The 23,477-nt window shown below is 39.3% G+C and overlaps 1 protein-coding gene across 2 annotated transcripts in view; it reads left to right on the forward strand.

Moving 5' to 3' along the window:
* Nucleotides 1-2,662: 2,662 nt before the first annotated feature.
* thoc5 (THO complex 5) overlaps nt 2,663-23,477 on the forward strand; it is a 36,570-nt gene continuing 15,755 nt past the window's right edge. The window contains exons 1-12 of one of the 2 annotated variants that reach the window (XM_043715627.2): nt 2,663-2,831; nt 3,617-3,760; nt 7,571-7,684; nt 8,135-8,232; nt 8,794-8,940; nt 9,828-9,942; nt 10,586-10,718; nt 11,364-11,399; nt 17,701-17,778; nt 18,100-18,143; nt 21,482-21,581; nt 22,241-22,349. In XM_043715627.2, the coding sequence (XP_043571562.1) occupies nt 2,730-2,831; nt 3,617-3,760; nt 7,571-7,684; nt 8,135-8,232; nt 8,794-8,940; nt 9,828-9,942; nt 10,586-10,718; nt 11,364-11,399; nt 17,701-17,778; nt 18,100-18,143; nt 21,482-21,581; nt 22,241-22,349 (1,220 nt within the window). In that variant the 5' untranslated portion in view covers nt 2,663-2,729. The remainder of the gene's footprint in view (nt 2,832-3,616; nt 3,761-7,570; nt 7,685-8,134; nt 8,233-8,793; nt 8,941-9,827; nt 9,943-10,585; nt 10,719-11,363; nt 11,400-17,700; nt 17,779-18,099; nt 18,144-21,481; nt 21,582-22,240; nt 22,350-23,477) is intronic. The other variant, XM_043715628.2, reaches the window with a different exon arrangement.

Consider the following 23,477-nt stretch of genomic DNA (forward strand, 5'->3'; position numbering starts at 1 on the left):
CTTTATCCTGTGAATGAAGAAAACAAAATTTGCTTTAGTTATATCATAGATATAAATTGAAGCTGCCACAGATGTTTAAAGCTACTAATTAAAAGCATAAATACCTCCTGTGATTATTAATAACATGTTTTTTAAAATCTCTTCATTCAATTTTTCTCCCACTTTTTTTATTTCCTCCTGTATTTTATTTGACAGGGAAGTCACTCTCTTTATTCAATTATTTGCTCCTTATTTTCCCAATTTAATTTTCATTGTGTTCGGAAATTGTTTACCATGTTCACACAGTTCTTCCTTGTCATATGTACTGTTTCCCCTGCTATGTAGTAAGCTCCTTCACACATTGAGAAATGTAGTGGTCTAAAGAAGTTTAACCTGAAGATTACAGGAGCAGGTCAAACCAACACCAGATGCAGTTAGATGTGTTGCTACAGCAAAATCCAGTCATTATCTGCTCATTATTACATTGTCATTTGTGGGACAACTCTGCGTATGAATTGGCTGTAACATATTGAACATTGAATTAGTTACTAGTTAGGTCAGTTGGCTGGTTTATGAGCAGGTTGCAAAGTTCAATTCCTGTACTGCTTGAGGTTGTCCTGAAGGTCCTGCCTTCTCAACCTCATTCTTCACTTGAGGTGTGGTGACCCTCAAGTTAAATTCACCACCACGTGTCTCTCTCTAATGACAGTGCAGCGATATAATCCTCTGAGACTGTGGTGACTTTATCTTCATTAACTCCTGGTCAAGCAACATCGATTTTAAAATGCCAACCCTTGCCTTCAATTCCACCATGGCATAGCCCTCTTCCAATTTCTATCATCTCCTCCAGCCTGCACTCACCTTACTGTGGCTTCTTGACCATGCCCAATTCTAATTGTTCCACCATTGATGGCTACAATTCACATATCACAGTCCTGCCGCATGGAATTTTCACTCTCTACATCAATACCTTGCTTCCCTTCCTTTAGGATACTCCCTTAAAACCTTTCTCTTTGGTCAAGGTTTTGACTGCCTGACTTAATGTGGTTAGATGTCATATTTTGAATTATAATTCTCCATGGGACCACCGGAGCACATTTTATATTATATTTGCTACACAAATTTAATTTGTCGATGTCAAAAGGAAAATTAACATTGTCTGCTTCACAAAGGATAATCAAACGTCCCAAATTCGAGGCATATTCGAGGCAGTTGTCCTGTGTCCAGGTTTGATTGCTATCAATTTGGATCCAAATCAGCGGATGAGACATGAAACCCAAGATAACTTTTACTTTTGTTTCATCAGCCTGTTTAGATGGGTTATGGCACACCTCCTGAGGTAGGATGTGAGCCCAAACATTCTAACCAAAAGGCTGCCACTGTGGTACGATACCACTATGCCATGAGAGGTATGTGGTCTTCTTATTGCTCCCCTTTTAAAGAAAAACCGATAGTACTAGAAAAACTCAGCAGGTCTGGCATCTGTGGACAGACAATTAGAGTAAGAGTTTCAATTCTAATATGACTCTTCAGCAGAACTCTGCAGGCCTTCTTTTAAATGTTGGCAGGACCCAGCCTCTGCCCCAGTCTTACAGGATCGCCTTGCCAAAATGCATACTCCATAAGTAATCACATGGGTGTTTGGAATCCATCACTCTTTACTTCCAGCTACCCCAGTGTGAGTAACATCAAGGAGCCTGAAAGGAAGATTCATTTGGATAGTGAAAGAAGACAAGACTTTTGATTCATTTAGCATCAAAGATGTGCAGGTTAGGTGAATTGGCCATGCTAAACTGCCCGTAGTGTTAGGTGGATTAGTCAGGGGTAAGTGTAGGGGAATGGGTCTGGGTGGGTTGCTCTTCGTAAGGTCGGTGTGCACTTATTGGGCCGAAGGGCCTGTTTCCACACTGTAGGGAATCTAATCTAATCAAAATAGAAAAAATTACTCGTATGACATTCACACAGGCTTTATTTTATTTTGAAAATAGTGTAGTTCTGAAAATGCACCACTGAACCTGAAAACTTTACTTTCTCTACAGATGCCACAAGACCTACTGAGTTTCTCTAGCAATTTCTGCAAATTCGATTTGCTGCATTTGGACTGCTATCAAAAAATAGTCACAATTGAAAATTATGGTAGCTCATTATTTGTATGGTTATTTTAATACACTTCACTCTGCCAGAGCTTTTGAGCTTGTAGCTAAAAATTTCCTGCTCTCAGTAAGTGAACCAAAGATAATAACTATACTTTTCCACTGTAAAGTCACGCAAAACAAATAAAAAACATGATACAGTTACTGAAACTGTCCATAGTTTTATCCTTCCTTCATTGCTTGTTCCTTTACCTTAAACGCCCCCAACAGGCAGGGAGGACTTTTCCCTCACTTCTAATACAGCGCCCCCAGCTAGTGGGAGGAGCTCATTCCCCTCAATGGTGCAGAAACAGCGCCCCTGACAGGCGGGGAGGAGCACATTTCCCTCAATGGTGCAGAAACAGCGCCCGTGGCAGGCGGGGAGGAGCCCATTCCCCTCAATGGTGCAGAAACAGCGCCCCTGGCAGGCGGGGAGGAGCCCATTCCCCTCAATGGTGCAGAAACAGCGCCCGTGGCAGGCGGGGAGGAGCCCATTCCCCTCAATGGTTCAGAAACAGCGCCCCCGGCGGGAGGGGAGGTATCGTTTTTCCTTCCCTTCCGGCCCAGTGGGAAGAGTTTCCCGGTCACTGTCCGATTGCTGGAGCCGGGAAAGTTGCGATGTCCACTGATTCGGCGAAGAAGAGAAAAACCAAAGTGATTCGGAGTGACGGCGGAGCGGTGGAGAAGGAGAGCAGGAAGACTCGGGGTGATGGTGACCAGGTGGGGCTGAGGGTGATGCTGGGGCGTCGAGGCCTAGCCCGGCCCGGCCCGGCCCGGCCCAGCTCAGACCAGACAAGGCCAGATTCTGGATCAGTGGTGCTGGAAGAGCGCAGCAATTCAGGCAGCGTCCGAGGACAGGCTTTTGCCCGAATCTTCGATTTTACTGCTGCTCGGAAGCTGCCTGAATTGCTGTGCTCTTCCAGCACCACTGATCCAGAATCTGGTTTCCAGCATCTGCAGTCATTGTTTTTACCTCAGACAAGGCCAGGCCAGGCCAGACCAACACATTGAGCTGTTTGTTAACATTACAACAATCAGAGGGAGGGGGAGCCTAATCCCTCCTCACAGGCACCTTGTGCCAATATCTGGGAATACCTGAATGTGAAGGGGATTAGAGAGCGCCAACATTTTTTTTATTTATTGGACCTTTATTCGACATTTCTGTTGAAACTGGTTATGTTTGGCCTAAAGATCATCTTGGTATCCTGCTGCCCTTTGAAAGATAAAGATAAATCTCCGCACCTGGTGTTTTATTTTTAATTTTCGGAGATATTACAATCTCGATAGTCAGGTAAATTGGTTTAAAGTTGATTCAATGTTTGATCAGAAACCACAGGTTTAGGAATCCTTCCTGACCTGTATCCAGCTTTTTCACATTTAGTGATTCCCATGTGGCAGTGGCAGTTTGCTTAACCACCTCTATGTACACCTCAGTAATCATCAATTACTGTCAGTTGTTTTTAATTTCTATGAAAGAGTAAAATACTTTTGTGTGTTTTCTTTAGGAGAGTAAAGTTTATAGTGAAGAAGCGGAAGTGGAGACACGAGATCCCGCTAAAGACTATGATATGTTCAAGAAAACCTGTGAGGATCTCCAAAGGCTGATGGCTGAGATTCATGAACTGAAGAGTAAAGGAGGAAAAGATGCTGTCAGTAATGCTGAATTTACATAAATGGAAAAGTAAAATGCTGTCTGATTGATTAAAATCTGAACTGAAAGCAGAAAATGCTGGAAATACTCAAAGTCTGGAGTAATCATGGATAGAGGAAGAGAGTTAATGTTTCAGGCTGATAATCTTTCATTAGAGTTAATAGATCATTGAGTTAAAATGTTAACTCTTACCCTAATTCAAGGATGCTGCCTGACTGGCTGTGCTTTTCCAGCACCACAATTTTTTGACTCTGCCAGACTGCTGAGTATAGAGACAAAAAATTGCAGATGCTGGATTCCAAAGTAGACAAGCAGGAGGCTGGAAGAACACAGCAAGCCAGGCAGCATCAGGAGGTGGAGAAGTCAACGTTTTGGGTGTAATCCTTCTTCCAGCATTTTCTAATTCCATAATCTAGTTCCATCTGCCAGCACTTGGCCCACATCCCTCCTTCCTATTCATTACCATCCAGATATCTTTTAAATGGTCCAATTGTACCAATCTCCACCGGTTCCTGTGGCACCTCATTCCATATATGCACCACTCTCTGCGTGAAACATTTGTCCCTTAGGTCCTTTTAAAATTTTTCTCTTCTCACCCCAAACCTATGCCATCTATTTCTGGGCTCACCCACTCTGAGGAAGAGATCTGTCAAATCACCCTATCCATGCCCCTCATGATTTTATAACATCTATAAGGTCATCTCTCAGACTCCGACGCTCCAGGGAAAACAGCCCCAACCTATTCAGCCTCTTCCTATAGCTCAAATCCTTCAACCCTGGCAATATCCTTGTAAATATTTTCTGAACCCTTTCAAGTTTCACAACATCCTTCCAATAGGAAGGAGACCAGAATTGTATGCAATATTCCAAAAGAGACCTAAGCAATGACCCATACAGCCACAACATGACCTCCCAACTCCTGTATTTATTTGCATTTTATGCTGTCTTTTCCCCAGGTGAATAACAAGAGCAGTGAATCTCGCATCCAACTCCATATTGTTTTTAAAACTCAATATGAATTCAATTTGGTAGTCTAATATAGTTTCTAACTGGCCTTGGGTGTTAAAATTAACTTAGCTGTCAAGGTATGAGAAAACAGATAAGTAAACGGATTGGGTGTTTAACACCTGGCACTTTTTCTGTCTGCTGAACCGCTGCTGAAAAAAAAATTAACAACTGTGGCTACAATACATAATAGTATTGTATATATCATTTGATAGTATTTTGCTTTCATATATTCATATGAATAATAGTCTTAACAGAGTAATGTGGTCTGCTGTTCAATGCTGTAGAAAAATGAAGGATATTTTCTAGTGGTGAGTTGTTAGACCTGAGTTACAGTGACTCAAACTCAGTAGAAACTAAGTTTGTTTGATGAAAGGGAGGAGTATTGGCCATAACACGAGGAAAATATACCACTCTTAAATAATACCTTTGGCTCTTGAACCTGAGATACTGGCATGGGAAAAATAGCCCTTGCTTTGATATTTCATCTAAATAATGGTATTGTCAACAATGCAGAATGCTCTCAGTACTGCTCTGAAGGGCAACCTTGAGTATGTGCTTCAATCTGAGAGTAGTGTTTACTTTTCTTTCGTGGAATATAGCAATCAGTGGCACAGCTGGCATTTGTTGTTCATCCCTAAGTACCCTTAAGAGCTTGGTGGTAAGCTGACTCCTTGAAACACTCAATTCTTCTGTTACAGATATAGCTTCAGTGCTGTTAGAGAGGCAATTCCAGGATTTTGACCTTGCAACAGTAAAGGAACCATAAGGTGTGGGAACAAGTATATGCCATATGACCCATTGAATCTTCTCTGCATCCACTATATGAACAAGGAACAAGAGTAGGCCACAGAGCCTGCTCTGGCATTCAATAAGATTATGGCCAATCTGATCTTAATCGCAACTCTATATTCCTGCACATCCTGGATAATCTTTCTTCCCCTTGACAATCAATCTGCCATTCTATGAGATCATGGCACATCTGCTACTCCTCAACTCCACTTTCCTACCTTTCCCCATTACCGTGATTCTCTCACTGATGAAAAAAACTGTCTATCTCAACATTGCACATTCTCAAAAACCCAACTTCAGTGGTAAGGAATGCCACAGATTAACTATCCTGAGAGAAAAGATTCCTTCTCATCTCTGACCTAAATGGGCGACCCCTTGCTCTGACATTATGAACAGCGATATCTTTCCATAACAATGTGGTGAGTGACTTGGAGAATAATTTGCAGGTGGTGATGGTTGCATGCATCTGCTGTCCTGATTTCTAAATATTCAAGGTTGTGGCTTTCGAAAATGCTGTTGGCAAAGCCTTGATTTGATGCAGTGCATCTTGTAGATGGTACACACTACTTTCAGTGTGCATCGGTAGTGGAGGGAGTGATTGTCTGAGGTGTTAAATGGAGTGTGGTCAAATAGTTTGCTTTGTCCTGGATGATGTCAAGCTTTTTAAGTGTTTTTGGAGCTGAACTTTTCTGGGCTAATAGAGAGTGTTATTTCACGGTCTTCATTTATGCCTTGTGGATGATGACAGATGTTGGGGAGATAGATGAGTTAATTAATGTAAAATTCCCTGTTCTCATAGCCAGGGTATACATGTAGATGGCAAGTACAGTACACCTTGTAGTCATTGGTAATCCTTTAGGTTTTGGTAACCTACAAACCTTTGAATCAGAGATAACAGTATAGCTGTGCCATATTCACACTTTGAGGAGCTGTTAGCTGCAGAAAATTAATCAAATATAATTGAAAAATCAGTATTAGGAAGAACTTTAAACAATTTGAGCTGGACTTAATTGGCACAAAAAATTTAGGGTTGCTCAGAATGTCATTGAATGCCATTTTGGGAAAGGATTGGGTTTAAGTGGTTAGTTTTCAGGTTCAACTTTGTTCATGTCATTCAAGCAGTGTTGTTTTTTGGGTTTATTAGAACCTGCTGATTTTTTGTACTACATGTGTGATGATAAACATTAAATCTTATGAGAAAATTAAAATAGACAAAGTAAGTTGAACTTAGCATTAATCTTCATTAATCGTAATGCCTTTAGAAGGGTCTGCAATAAAAAGCCCAGAACTATTGCTAAAGATCTTTCTGAGCAAGTAATTATCTCTGTTAAGATTATTATGATTTAAGTTTAGATTCAATTTATGATCATCTATGTGCAGCATTTGTATGAATAGGATAATTCTTTGCATGTTCAGTGGAAGGATTACTATACAGATATTTTATGCAGAGACAGTTCAGCTACATTAGTGCTTTTCCTCCTTTAAGATCCTTCAACTGAAAAATAAAACTACGAATATGTGTTGAGAATACATTTTTTACAATCACAGGTCCTCCCAAAATGTTTGACTGTCAAGCAAATGCTCATGAAATATTAATCAGTATTGTAACTCATGTAATGCAACAGCCAATCTGACTACATCAAGTTCCTACAACTAGTAGTGACTGATGAGAAGGTACTGTCTTTCAGTGATGTTGGAAAGTAGATCTTGGCCAGTTCTCTTGGGAGAGTACCTGTGCTCCTCTTTGGATAATGTCATGGGATCTTTTATATCCACATGATCACAGTGCATTGGTTTCACTTCTGATCCAAAGAGAGAACCTTTGAAGTGTTAGCCGGGATTGTGCTCAATGCTCTGAACACAGACTTCTAACAGAATGACAGAAATGCTTTCCAAGAGTCAAGGCTGACAACTGTTTAGTAGGAGAGCCCTAGATATAGAAGTTCCCCATTTTCAGATTCTTAATGCTTTATGTTTGCACTGTATCTAATTCTCTATTCCCTTCTTATAGTCAGCAGAGATTGACGAACGGCGGATCCAGAGTTGTATTCATTTCATGACTCTAAAGAAGTTAAACCGTTTGGCTCATATCAGGTTAAAAAAGGGTCGCGATCAAACTCATGAGGTAAGTACCACATGCATCAAAATGGGGAGCTTTAGAAGTCTGTTTTAATTTTGGGATTTATTGGCTAGCAGACAAAAATTAAAGTTCACCAGTCTTGCTTCAGTCCCCATTTCCATTACCTGTGATTCTGAACGAAGTAAAAATATCTATTTCTTTAACTTTCTAAACATGTTTTCTTGTTTACTTTTGTAAATGTATTTAAATTTGCTTGGCTGCCTAATGGAGACTTTGCCCAATGTTTTGTGGGATAACTGTGTAATTGTACAGAATAAGGTTTTTTTTCCCTAGTATTAATTAGTTGTGGAATATTAATTCAATGGATTAGTAGGAAATCCGTAACAACTTTAAACATTGTTCAAACAGAATTGACTTTTTTTGAAATAACAATATAAACAAATTGACTAAATGTGAAAACTTTGGATACTAGAAGTTCTAGCTGTTATTTCTCAGGCCAAACAGAAAGTGGACGCTCTTCATCTTCAACTTCAGAATCTTCTCTATGAGGTGATGCATCTTCAAAAGGAAATCACCAAATGCTTAGAGTTCAAGTAAGTTTCCCTCATTAACAGGATATTTTTTCCTAATAGTTTCCTGTTCTCATTTTTGGTTTTATTGTATCCAAATGCTCTGTTTTAGTGATGCTTGTCAAATCTCTTCAGTGTTCTGGTAATCCATTTGTTCCACATTGTTCATTCTCCAGAAATTTCTCATTTGCATAGTTTAAAGTTATGCTTGGATGGGCATTTTATTATACAACTTGTTGTTATGCATTAACAGTCACTCAGAAAGGCAGATCGACACATTTTAATTTATTCCCTGTTTCACTGGCAAAGCCAGCATTTATTGCCAATCCTAACTTTGATTTCACTTCACAGGTGCTGCCAGACCAGCTGAGCTTTTCTAGCAATGTATGTTTTTGTTACCATCACCCTTGTGTGTCATGCCAGATGGGCCCTCCGTTGAAATATTGGACTGAACTTAGCTTTTCATATAACTGAATTTATAAGAATTTTCTTGAACTTTGGTGAAACAACAAATCTAAAATCTACTGTCTTGATATAAGTTAAAGTAGTTGTTTCCAATTTCTCTCTTTCTGTACTGCCATTTAGATCAAAACATGAAGAGATTGACTTGGTGGATGTGGAGGAATTCTATAAAGAGGCTCCCTCAGACATTAGCAAGCCTATGCTCACCATGAATGATCCACATCAGCAGACTCTCTCACGCTTAGACTGGGAACTTGAACAGCGTAAAAGGTATGGAGATGTTGATAGAATGATGCAACACAGAAGAAAGCCATTCAGCTCATTTTGCTCGGCTCCTTTAAAGACTGATGCCATTAATTCTACTTCTCTACTCTTTACTTCCAAATCTGGGCAATTATTTTTCTCTTTCAAGGATTTATTCCATTTCCTTTTTAAAAATTGCTGTTCAACCTGTATCATGTAGTGCATTCTTGCTCATAACTTGGTGAGTTAAAATGTTTTATCTCCTGCCACTTTAGTTCTTTCGCTTTAAATATATTTTCTCTGATTATTGACCCTCTGCCATTGGAAGCAGTTTCTCATAGCCTACAAAAAGCATTCAAGACTTCAGGAATGTCTCCTTAAAATCTGATCAACCTCTCAGCTGTGTGGAGAACAATGTCAGTCTCTCCATGCAACTCCCTGGAATCATGTTAGTAAATGCTTCTGCTCTGTCTCCCAATTCTTGACATGTTCCTAAAGTTTGGTGTCCAGTATTCATCACACTGCTCTGGCTGGGACCTAACCAGTATTTTTGTGAGGATTTATTGTTTTGATCTCGGAAGGAGAAGTGCACTTTCTTTAATTCTGCTATTGGAGTTATTTATTTTTATCATATCCTTTTTCTCTATTTCCTCCTTTACTATGATATTGACAGTATCGTTAGTAAAGCACTGATTTAGTACCTCAGATATGATATTGGCTTCTTCCTAATCAACCTTACCCTTTTACGGTTTATATATTTGTAAAATAAACCTCTAGGTTCCCTTTAAGTTGCCAATGACTATGTTCTCATACACTGTCTTTGCACTTCCTATTTATTCAATATTGTACTTTTGACGGATTACTTTCTGTATCTGTACAAAAAGCTCTCTCAATCTATTAATTTTCATTTGTAGGTTGGCTGAAAAATATAAAGAATCACTAGCAAACAAAGAGAAAATTCGAAAAGACATTGAAATCAAAAAAGAATATTTAAATAGTCTTCAGCCAAGGCTCAACACTATTATGCAGGTATTTGGTAAAATGCATTTCAACTTTATTTGGAAATCTCAATTTTTTTGATTGTGTAGTAATGATTTAAAAAGCATTTTTTGGATCACAAAGCAGGGAAGCATAGTTAACTCCATATAGCATCTTTACTACTTAAACAAAGTGCCTGTATCCAGTTTGTTTAAGTTTTGAAACGCAACATAATTAGGAAAGGTCACTTGGTATGAGTCAAGGTGTCTCCAATATCATACAAGTTTGTACTTTTTGGAACTTCAAATATTTCTTGAGAATTTCTGTGCTGATTGAAGTCAAGAATGTTGGGAAGAGAACAGAACTCTTCTTCGATTTTTATTACTTTGCTGAACGTTATTCAGGGTTATGGTACAAGATTTTCCAACCGTTTCACATGGCAGGAGGTATGTTTTAATTTTGTTCTCATTAGGGGTGGGTGAAAAGATTTCAGATGGAGAAAATCTGGCATAACAATAAACATGAATAAAAGGGAGAAAACTTCCAAAGCACTAAAATAATAACTTAAATGAATAATTACTAAAAATGAACATTAGAAAGCACCAAGCAGCAGAGTTGCTATGTATAAACAATGTGTGGTTTATTGACTATTTATTTTACTACTTATTGACTATTTATTTTACTACTCCATTAGGCATCTTTACCAGTCCAAGAATATCTTTCCATGCCCTTTGACCAAACTCATAAACAATACGAAATAGCTAGACACCTGCCTCCTCCATTATATGTGCTGTACGTTCAGGCAAATTCATATGGGCAAGCTTGTGGTAAGTCAAATGTGTAGCAACTGAATATCTTGGCATGCATATAGTTTGAAATCATGATGCATTTGTTTTCATTTCCACTTTGTTTCTATAAACTGTTGAAGTTACTGCATACAAAATTTATCCAAACCATTTGAATATTTAAAACTTTCTTTGTAGCTTTTTAAGCTACACACTAAAAATATTTTTTCTTTTGAAATGTTATGCATATTAATCTTGTCAGTTTCTTCATATTAGTTTTTGCTAGTGAAACATTTTCTATCCTTTTTATTTCAGTATTGCACTTTGTTGCCAGATTTTGAAAAGCTATTTCAAATAAGAAATAGTCTGGCAAATGTACCTTAATTGTTATGCTTTCTTACCAAGATTTGTGTATAATTTAAGTGTGTCCACTCTGGGTGGCATTTGTAAGGCAGAAAAGGAACATACACCTGAATGTCTCAGCTCTGATTGTTTTACTTCTGGTTTTGTCATCTGCCATTTGTCAACTAGTTTACTTCAGTTTAGTTTTAAATTAGCATGCAAGATAAATTACTGGATTAAGCTCAGCTTTGTTGCTGATCTGTTTTCTTTTACTGACACCGTGTCTCTCTTTCGCAATCCTATTTTGTAATCCTCTTCTGGCTGTGGTGGTGGATGCCCCATTAGCTCAGATGAACAAGGCCTCCCAGCCCTATGGGCGGGGTGAGTATTGGGACTTGAATATTGTTTATTAAGCTTTGCATTCTTTTTGCATTTAGTATTGTGCTTTTTATATATTCTAACGATCAACAAACAATATAGCTTATAAAATAACGATATTTTAAACCCAGATTTAACTTTTTGAGAAATATAATTACAATTGTGAACTTGGCCAATTATTGCTATAGGTATTGAATATATTATAAGAGATGAACAGGACGCCATCAGGGATCAGCCTTAATTATTGGAAATTTAACCAAGAATAATATCTTCTGGAATAGATGCAGTTTGTCATCATTGATCAGTAGTTTGCGACTTGTGATACATATTAATTTTTCCTACATAGGCTATTGTAGAACATATCTTTAGGTTCATATCTTGATCATATTGCATGAGAATTGTCTTGCTGATGTAGATCTATTTCAATAGAAAAGAGTTTGCGCTGTTTCACTTAGACTGTGGTGATGTCTAAGTGTGTACACATCTATATATATATATATATAGATGCTTTTCTGCTGCCTGTATTTTGACTGATACTCTCTTATGTTTTAAATTTATTCTGAATTATCAGCAGAGTGAAACACTTCAGTACTTCACCCAAGCAGATTTTGACCTAGTGTAATGATTGTATTATTTTTTTTAAATGTACTGATTCTGATTTTGAATCTATTGTTTTTTTCAATGCATTAAATTCTTGTAGTGGTAGGATGAGCAACTAGCTAGCTTTTCCCATTACTGCTCTACATTATACTATCCCTATCAATTACCCATTATTACCAATAATGAGCATAGCATGTTCATAATATAGGTTTTGAAAAAAAAACGCCACACAGAAGAAAACGTCTTACCATGTCTAAAGACTGGTAAAATCTTGCTGTAAATTTTATAGCCAGCAGCTTGCTGCTGAACTCAGGGAGAGTTCCCAAAAAAATCTAACAATATCTATGGTTTGGACTTCCCCTTTACGAACAGCAGATTAAATCTGATGCAAATTAATGGGGATCTCCAGGTGTCCAGCAGCCATGATATTAGCGAGCAGGATAAGCACTCACTCATATTGAAGTCTCCTTGCATACATGATTGCAAAAAGTTAAATGCGCAGAAACTCTTCAATTTTATTTGAAACTTTCATATCGCAAAATCATTATGAATAGTAAAGTCAAAGCTAAAATATTATAAATTTTAAAATGTGAAATGCAGAATACCATAGAAACTAATAGGATAAACTGGATGTTTTCATTGATTTACTGGTTGTTTGGGGGATGTTGTCAATGCCACATCTTCTAGATTACTGGCAGCAGCTTCTGGATATCAGCATTATCATGCATATGTGCAGGCTCCTGGAAATGCCATCTGTTTCAATAGAATAATCCTAGAGGGGAGCTGGCAGTTTCATTACCAGTATTATCACCAAATCCAATCATTTAAATGGATGTATTTATGATGTCATAAAATAATTTAATTAAAGTTGCTTGTTTTGAGTATTGAGGAGATGGGGTGGCTGTAGAAAAATTTGCACAGGTTACGAGAGTGGGCAACAAAGTGGCAGATGGAATGCAACATGGGGAAGTGTGAGGACATGCACTTTGGTAAGAAGAATAGACGTATGGACTGTTTTTTAAACGGTGAAAAAATTCAGAATTCTAAAGTACAAAGAAACTTGGGAGTTCTAGTCCAGGTTTCTCTCAAGGTAAATTTGCAGTAGACAGGAAGGCAAATGCAATGATGGCATTTATTTTGAGAGGACTTGAATGTAAAAGCAGGGAAGTCCTTCTGAGACTCTGTAAGGCTCTGGTCAGACCACATTTGGAGTTTTGTGTGCAATTTTGGCCCCCATATCTCAGGAAGAATGTATTGGCCCTGAAGCATGTTCAGAGGAGGTTCTCAAGAATGGTCCCAGGAATGAACAGTTTAACGTATGAGGAACGTTTGAGGACTTTGGGTCTATACTCAGTGGGGTTTAGAAGGATGGAGGGATGGGGTTCTAATTGAAACTTAGAGAATACTGAATGGCCTGGACAGAGTGGATGCTGGGAAGATATTTCCATTGGTAGGAGAGACTAGGACCAGAGGGCATGGCCTTGGAGTAAAGGGAAGACATTTTAGAATGGAGATAAGGAGAAACCTCTTCAGCCAGAGAGTGGTGAATCTATGGAATTCACTGCCATAGAAGGCTATGGAGACCAGGTCATTGAGTATATTTAGGATGGAAACAAATAGGTTCTTGATTGTCAAGAGGATCAAGGGTTACAGGAAGAAAACAGGAGAATGGGGTTGATGAACTTATCAGTTATGATTGAATGGCGGAGCAGACTCAATGGGCTGACTGGCCTAATTTCTCCTTCCACATCTTGTGGTCATATGATTTTTTTATAAGTGCGGCAATCATAACTGGCCTACAAATCATTATTCCCTAAGTCCAAGCAACAGGTCCACATACATTTTGTACTTGTATCGTTTTTAACATAGTTATTTTTTGCAATATATTTTCCCCACACTCTTGCTTATAGTTGTAACTATCTATGCATACATTAATCAATCTCATCATCTTTAGGAGCATAAAAGACTCCTGAAGTAAGAAGTGTAGCGCTGGAAAAACATAGCAGGTCAGGCAGCATCCGAAGGGCAGGAGTATCAACATTTCAGGCATAAGCCCTTCATCCTGATGAAGGACGACCATAATTCTATTAGTTTTAAAATAGTGATGGGAGAGGATAGACCAGATCTAAAAGTTGAAGTTCTAAATTGGAGGAACGCCAATTTTGATGGTATTAGGCAAGAACTTTCAAAAGCTGATTGGGCGCAGATGTTTGCAGATAAAGGGACGGCTGGAAAATGGAAAACCTTCAGAAATGAGATAACAAGAGTCCAGAGCAAGTATATTCTTGTTAGGGTGAAAGGAAAGGCTGGTATGTATACAGAATGCCCCTCAAAGATCAGCGAGGCGGTCTTTGTGTGGAGCCACAGGAGATGGGGGAAGATGCTAAACGAGTATTTTGCATCAGTATTTACTGTGGAAAAGAACACGGAAGATATAGAATGTAGGAAAATAAATGGTGACATCTTAAAAAATGTTCATATTACAGAGGAGGATGTGCTGGATGTCTTGAAACGCATAAAAGTGGATAAATCCTCAGGACCTGATCAGGTATACCCTAGAACTCTGTAGGAAGCTAGAGAAGTGATTGCTGGGCCTCTTACTGAGATATTTGTATCATCGATACAGGTGAGGTGCCGGAAGACTGGAGGTTGGCTAACATGATGCCACTGTTTAAGAAAGGTGGTGAGGACAAGCCAGGGAACTATAGACCAGTGAGCCTAACGTCAGTGGTGGGCAAGTTGTTGGAGGGAATCCTGAGGGACAGGACTGATTAGGGATAGTCAACAAGGCTTTGTGCATGGGAAATCATGTCTCACAAACTTGGTTGAGTTTTTTGAAGAAGTAACAAAGAGGATTGATGAGGGCAGAATGGTGAACATGATCTATATGGACTTCAGTAAGGCATTCAACAAGGTTCCCCATGGGAGATAGGTTAACAAAGTTAGATCTCATGGAATACAGGAAGAACTAGGCATTTGGATACAGAACTGGCTCAAAGGTACAAGACAGAGGGTGGTGGTGAAGGGTTGTTTTTCAGAGGCCTGTGACCAGTGGAGTGTCACAAGGATAGGTGCTAGGCCCACTACTTTTCATAATTTTTATAAATGATTTAGATGTGAGCATAAGAGGTATAGTTAGTAAGTTTACAGATGACACCAAAATTGAAAGTGGACAGCAAAGAATGTTATCTCAGATTACGACAGGATCTTAATCAGATGGGCCAATGGGCTGGGAAGTGGCAGATGGAGTTAAATTTAGATAAATGTGAGGTGCTACATTTTGGGAAAGCAAATCTTAGCAGGACTTATACACTTAATGGTAATGTCAAGGGGAGTATTACTGAACAAAGAGACCTTGGAATGCAGGTTCATAGCTCTTTGAAAGTGGAGTCGCAGGTAGATAGGATAGTGAAGAAGGCGTTTGGTATGCTTTCCTTTATTGGTCAGAGCGTTGAGTACAGGAGTTGGGAGGTCATGTTGCGGCTGTACAGAACATTGGTTAGGCCGCTATTGCAATATTGCAATTCTCCTTCCTATCGGAAAGGTGTTGTGAAACTTGAAAGGATTCAAAAAAGATTTACAAGGATGTTGCCAGGGTTGGAGGATTTGAGCTATAGGAAGAGGTTGAATAGGCTGGGCCTGTTTTCCCTGGAGCGTCGGAGGCTGAGGGGTGACCTTATAGAGGTTTACAAAATCATGAGGGGGATGGATAGATTAAATAGACAAAATCCCTGGGGTGGGGGAAGGGAAAGATATAAAAGAGACCCAAAAGGCAACATTTTCACGCAGAGGGTGGTATGTGTATGGAATGAGTTGCCAGAAAAAGTGGTGGAGGCTGATACAGTTACAACATTTAAAAGGCATCTGGATGGGTATATGAATAGGAAGGGTTTGGAGGGATATGAGCCAGGTGCTAGCCGGTGGGACTAGATTGGGTTGGGACTTCTGGTCAGCATGGATGAGTTGGACCGAAGGGTCTGTTTCCGTGCTGTATGTCTCTATGACTCTATGTTATGCCTGAAACATTGATTCTCCCATCCCTCTGATGCTGCCTGACCTGCTGTGCTTTTCTAGTGTCACACTTCTCAACTCTGATCTCCAGCATCTGCACTCCTTACTTGCTTCTGAAATGAGGAGTAATACTGCACTCACTGTAAAATTTGCTATGAATTCTTCCAATGTTAAGTTATTTGACCTTTGTTTTATAATTTCTAATTCCAAATATTTCATCAAGCTAATTACTTTTTATCATCCATGCAGATTCTTATTTCTGATTTTTATGGACTTTAAGAATTTTTGGTATCTTGAGGCATTTGTGGATATGCAGTAATTAGTCAGCAGCATCTAAAATTCACAACTGGTTGATCTCCCCTAAATTGCACTGTACTGATTTTAAGTAGCAGGGGAACCAATAAAGTAGTTATATCCTGTAATGTATCTGGAAATATGAAGTTTCATATGTGTTATTTCAATGAATTTAAGCTGTAAATGCTATAGTAATCTTCTAGGAAATGAAATTTAAAGAGAGTTGCTAGATACACTATCTGGAGATATTGTCAAATATCTCCTGACCTAAATAAAAACAAAGTGCTGGAAAAACATAGCAACTGTGGTCACATCTCTAGAAGAAAGAAATATGATTTCTTTGGCATTGGAAAGAAGTAGAAATGTTTTGGGACTTGTGTTCCTTTTTCAACAGCATGTGAACATTGTCCTTCAGTATGATTTAATTTTTCTGGTAGTTGCTAATCTATATCTTCAAATTGTTACTTTCAGACAGAGATGTGCTTAATTCTGCCACTAACACTCACTATGGACCAATGTCTTTTTTTCTTTACTGCAACAATTACCATTCCCTTACCCTTTATGTCCATGGCATTTTTTTGTCATTTCATCTCTCACACGATTTAATTTGTACCTGAGTTTTCCTTTTCTCACAACACAACACTCATCACATATTACACCCCTCAAGCTCCAAAGAAAACTACATCGGGCAAAAACGTTCCTCTTTCTGCAGATAATGCCAGGTCTGCTGAGTTTTCAACAGTTTTCTCATTTTGCTTCAGATAACTAATATGCTTAAAAACCTGACCTAAGTTTGTCTAAGACTGTTTTTTGCCTATTGTTTCATCAGTTTAATGGCAAAAGCATGTGACAGTATTCCCATATCACCATGAGTAAATTGCTATAGTGATGCTGGTTTTTTGCCCTGGATGTACAATGACAGTTCTGACCAATGCCAATCAGGAGGTTGCAAAAGAAATAAGTAATTATTTTTATCTCAATATTAATGAGCAATTTATATATCGTTTCAAATGTTATATAGTTTGTTGAAGATTGTTTGTTTCAGACTACAAGTCAGATATTTGTGGAAATATATTTTGCTATGTAATAGAGCAATGAGGGGAATGAAAATTTAATATCAGTATGACTTATGGAAAATGATGCAGTTTTCCTGGTGCTCTGCAAGACTTTCAATTAAAGTTTGCATGGAATTCTGATACAGTAACTCCTTGTTGCATAAACTGCTCCTTATAAGATAGTATAATCAGGAAAATGAGTCACATTGCTTTGCAATTAACTTGAACTATTGTGCTATAAAATAACATCACCATTACAAGAGCACCTTGTTCTAACCATCTTTATTTTCTGACATTGATCCTATCCAATCACATAGATCAAGTTAATATTTTTCTCTTGTCAGATAAGAATCTTACAGTAGCTATTGATGGGGATGTTGAAGAAGCCAAGGCACTTGCAAGACCACCAGAGGACTCCCAAGGTAACTATGACTTGGGTGGAAATTTGGGCTAATTGGGATTCTACTTTAAATTCACTTTTCCTTTAATATGCAACCAGTGCCCCTCCTCCCCCCACCCACACTGATTCAGCAATGTTATATGATAATTATCAAAGCTGTATAGATCAGGAAGACTCATGATACAGTTACCAGTTTGATTTCAGTTGGTGCCTGTTGCATCGACACCTTGGTCCAGATTGCAGCAGTGGGGGCAATCCAATCAGGCTCAGATCCATTGTTGCCAAGAATTAAGATTGTGCAACATCAAGACACTATTCCTTTTGCTTGTTTATTTTTGTGCAGATGATGAAAGTGACTCCGATGCAGAGGAGGAGCAGACAACAACAGTAAGTAGCTATTATTTTAGCTGAAATCAGTCTGATCGGTAAACGTTTGGTGGCCATACTTCATTCTTGAAACAAAAGCTGATACCCTGCTCCACTGGCCAACAATCACCAAACTGGAATTGGTGGAAATGGAAAAGATGTTGATTAGTATCTCAAAGAAAAAAAGAGAAGACAGTGTTTCAAGTGGTAACCAAGGCTTAACATTTCACCTAAACTGTATCTCCAACAGTGCAGTATAAACTCAGTAACGTATGGAGTTTCAGCTTTGGGTTTTGTATGCAAATCCTGGAGGCAGATCTGAATCCAGAATTTTGTTACACAGATGTGAGCACTACCAAATGAGCCACTGTTGTGAGAATGACTCCTCAGTGTATATATAGTAATATTTATGTGTAGAATCTATAAAAAATGTCATATGATGTACAATGGGCAACAATTAGTTTCTGTGTAGACTGAGCAAACCCGTACAGCAAACATTATTTTAACCAGCACTTTCGATAGACTGGTGAAAATTATATCCCTGAAATACTGGAAGTTTACTGTATTATCATGGTCTCTGTGATGTTCAAGTAGTCAATTGAGGGTGCAACTGAGAAGGCCGTCCACCAAGTCAGTTTTATTTAAGTGATTTATGCTGTAAGTAAGGTATAACAGTGATGTGTATACCCCCCCCAAATTACAATTCTATTACTTAGTGTGTGTTTTTACATTGGTTATGTGGACCTCTTGACCAATTGGAATAAGTGATTAACCACCACACTCCTGATCCCAACTCGGTTAATAAGAGGTTTGCTGAACTTATCAACTTAGTATGTAAAAATTGGAAGGCAGCTGAAAGAATTGGTTTCTAGTGAGGAAGGAGTTCAGAGTAAATGAAATGTGCAGCCAATTTGCTAGGCTTATGCTTGAGGGTTAGAGTTGATATTGGGATTGATAATAGGAGGATGTGATGTTACATAAATGACAATTTACCATTCGAGTTGTTAGGAAACCATCTGATCTAGGTGACCATTGATTAGGAAGGATCAATTTGCGTAGATGAGTGGGACTTAAACAAGATCAGCCATGATCTTACTGAATGATGGAGTGGGCTTGAAGGGCCAGTTGGCTGCCTCTTGCTCCTGGATTAGTGGTGCTGGAAGAGCACAGCAGTTCAGGCAGCATCTAAGGAGCAGCGAAATCAACGTTTCGGGCAAAAGCCCTTCATCAGGAATAAAGGCAGTGAGCCTGAAGTGTGGAGAGATAAGCTAGAGGAGGGTGGGGGTGGGGAGAAAGTAGCATAGAGTACAATGGGTGAGTGGGGGAGGGGGTGAAGGTGATAGGTCAGGGAGGAGAGGGTGGAGTGGATAGGTGGAAAAGGAGATAAGGCAGGTAGGACAAGTCCGGACAAGTCATGGGGACAGTGCTGAGCTGGAAGTTTGGAACTAGGGTGAGGTGGGGGAAGGGAAATGAGGAAACTGTTGAAGTCCACATTGATGCCCTGGGGTTGAAGTGTTCCGAGACGGAAGATGAGGCGTCCTTCCTCCAGGCGTCTGGTGGTGAGGGAGCAGCGGTGAAGGAGGCCCAGGACCTCCATGTCCTCGGCAGAGTGGGAGGGGGAGTTGAAATGGTGGGCCACGGGGCGGTGTGGTTGATTAGTGCGGGTGTCCAGGAGATGTTCCCTAAAGCGCTATTCTAGGAGGCACCCAATGTAGAGGAGACCGCATCGGGAGCAACGGATACAATAAATGATATTAGTGGATGTGCAAGTAAAACTTTGATGCATGTGGAAGGCTCCTTTAGGGCCTTGGATAGAGGTGAGGGAGGAGATGTGGGCGCAGGTTTTACAGTTTCTGCAGTGGCAGGGGAGAGTGCCAGGATGGGAGGGTGGGTTGTAGGGGGGCATGGACCTGACCAAGTAGTCACGGAGGGAACGATCTTTGCGGAAGGCAGAAAGGGGTGGAGAGGGAAATATATCCCTGGTGGTGGGGTCTTTTTGGAGGTGGCGGAAATGTCGGCGGATGATTTGGTTTATGCGAAGGTTGGTAGGGTGGAAGGTGAGCACCAGGGGCGTTCTGTCCATGTTACGGTTGGAGGGGTGGGGTCTGAGGGCGGAAGTGCGGGATGTGGACGAGATGTGTTGGAGGGCATCTTTAACCACGTGGGAAGGGAAACTGCGGTCTCTAAAGAAGTTGGAACTGGTCCTCCTGGGAGCAGATACGGCGGAGGAATTGGGAATACGGGATGGCATTGCCTCTTGCTCCTAGTTCTTATGTTCTAAGATAGGATGTAGGCAGCAGTGTTTTTGATAAACATGCTACTGTGTTGGGAGGTCAGCCAGCAAAGCATTGGGATAATGAAATCTGAAAGTGTCAAATGACATGGGTAAGAGTTCCAGTTGCTGATAGGCTGAAGTAGATACGAAGGCAAACGGTTACAAAGGTACTCATCATTGGGTCTACATGATGAAAGAGTAAAATGTTCAGAAGTTTAATGGTTGATAAAATAGGCTTTATCGTTTTCTTGTAATCATTTACTGTTAATCCAGAGTGGGGTAGATAAAACCTGTCTCCTCTTGAGTCATTGAGATGTACAGCACAGAAACAGACCCTTTGGTCCAACTTGTCCATGTCAACCAGATATCCTAAATTAATCTAGTCCCATTTTCCAGCATTTGGTCTGTATCCCTTTAAACCCTTCCTATTCATATACCCATCCAGATGCCTTTTAATTGTTGGGTTTTTTTTAAATTTCCACTGATTCTTCTTCAAAGTAAGTTCATGGAATCTGTAACATTGACCCATCAATATCTAGCATTTAATGCCAAAAAGATAAGTTGCTGGAAAAGCTCAGCAGGTCTGTCAGCACCTGTGGAGAGAAATCAGAGTTAATGTTTCGGGTCAAGTGACCCTTCCTCAACTGCCATATTCCATTTGTTCTGCGATGAAATTTCAGCATCCATCTTTGCACTAATGTTTCTGGAGTGGGACTTGAATCCACCACCTGCTGACTTTGCGGCAAGAACATTACCAACTGATCCACAGCTGACCCCAAAGTGACCACTAAAAACAATACTCAGAGATTATTGGTGTGCTGTATAATTATAGTAGGAAAATTTAGTGCAAAGAATTAAAGATTTGTTTGATGTAACAAAAAATATGCTTATGGGGAAAATACTGAAATGTAGCTGGCCTTTTTTTATCACGTGTCTTGTTATAAGTTTTATTGTAGAGTATGCCATTTTAATAACTGTTCAGTTGCTTCTGCAACAAGTATGCAGTCCTTAATTTCAGGCAGTGTTTATAATTTCTTAAACAAAATGACTGAATCATTGGCTAACATATTGCTCTGATTTCTAGAAGCGTCGCCGTCCGACTCTTGGCCTGCAACTGGACGACAAGCGTAGAGAAATGTTAAAACGGCACCCTCTGTCCGTTACTTTAGACCTAAAAAACAAAGGTTAGAATTAATTCCTCACCCTCCTCGTCAAACACAAATCACTGATAACAAGTATTACATTCCTTTCATGTTGTTTATAGTTACAGAATCCAATTGTGCAGATATCAAAAGCAAAATAATTATGTAACATCAAAACTGCAGTTCTGTCTTTAAGTGCTATCTCTGTAGCTTTCTAATGCATTACTACCTGTAGATGTTTGTGTGTGTGTGATTTTTGTGAGGAGAGAACTACACGTTTATGTTCTGGACAAGCACTGGGAAAAATTTTAAAGATAACTAGCACTAACTCACATCTCCTTCAAACACTTGGATTTGCACTGCTATTGCATTGAAATTGATGCAATATATAGAAAAACAAATGAACAGTGTTATATAAAATATTTATAGGTTTTGTACTATTTGTAAAATTTGCCACATGGTGTTTGAATGCCTTAATTTGCACCTAGTTATAATCTGTTACTGGAATTTAAATATCCATTGAAACATCGTGCTGTTGAACAGCATGTAATATTGGATACTTTCAGATGTAATATTACAACCCTGCTGGTGCTCTTAATTTTTAGTCTAAACATTCCCCTTTGTCCGAGTGTATGCTAAAGAAAACATTGATCAGAATTATTGCTTGTTTCTAATTTTATGCTGTCTTCTTCTTTTCTTAGATGGCAGTGTCCTTCACCTTTATTTCTACTATTTGATGAGCCTCAATATAATGACCGTCAAAACTAAAGTGACCACAGCTACTGAAATGTCTGTAGCTATCAGTGCAGGGTAAGTGCAGATGAGAGTGAAACCTAATTATTATGCCTGTGCTCCTCAAGTTCTCTATATTTTGGGCCAAGTGATAGAATTTCAGCTACCAGGAATTCATCTGTTCATTCACAGATACTTTGATGTAACTAACATGACTGCACAGTCCAAACTGCCTTAGACGTCAGGAAGCAGAATTTCTACTTTTGGTACAATCAGGAAATTGCACCCAATGGAGATTGTGCTGGTCATGTTACAGTTCACATTTTTCAAATGTTAATCAATTGCATAGTCAAATGTGAAATATCCGCTGAACGAGCACATTTGGGCAGCATAATAGATTGGAACTTTGTTTTTTTTACCATTAAGTGTATTATTTGATGTTTTTTTAAGGTTGTTAACCTGATACAATTTATAATTAATAAATTAATAAAGAACAAAGAAAATTTACAGCCCAGGAGCAGGCCCTTTGGCCCTCCAAGCCTGTGCTGATCAAAATCCACTATCTAAACCTAACGCCCAATTATGAAGGATCTGTATCCCTTTGCTCCACACCTACTTATGCATCTGTCCAGAAGCTCCTTAAATGAATCTACCGTGCCTGCCTCTACTACCTCTGCTGGCAATGTGTTCCAGGCACCTACCACCTTCTGTGTAAAGTACTTTCACTGTGTATCCCCCTAAAACTTTCCACCTCGCACCTTGAATGTGTGACCTCTCGTTATTGAATCCCTCAACCTGAGAAAAAGCTTATCTCTATCCACCCTGTCTATACCCTTCATGATCAATCAGGTCCCCCCTCAATCTCATTTTTTCTAATGAAAACTATCCTAACCTACTCAACCTGTCTTCATAGCTAGCACCTTCCATACCAGGCAACATCCTTGTAAACCTTCTCTGCACCTTCTCCAAAGCATCCACATCCTTTTGGTAATGTGGCGAACAGAACTGTACACAGTATTCCAAATGCGGCCAAACCAAAGTCTTGTACAATTTTAACATGACCTGCCAACTCTTCTACTCAATACCCCATCCAATGAAGGCAAGCATATCATATGCTTTCTTGACTACTCTATCCACCTGTGCAGCCACCTTCAGCGTACAATAGACTTGAACTCCCAGATCTCTCTACTCATCAACTTTTCCAAG

The sequence above is a fragment of the Chiloscyllium plagiosum genome, unplaced genomic scaffold (assembly GCF_037043375.1).
Source record: "Chiloscyllium plagiosum isolate Xiang-an unplaced genomic scaffold, Cpla_swu_hap1 HiC_scaffold_24, whole genome shotgun sequence".
NCBI lineage: Eukaryota > Metazoa > Chordata > Chondrichthyes > Orectolobiformes > Hemiscylliidae > Chiloscyllium > Chiloscyllium plagiosum.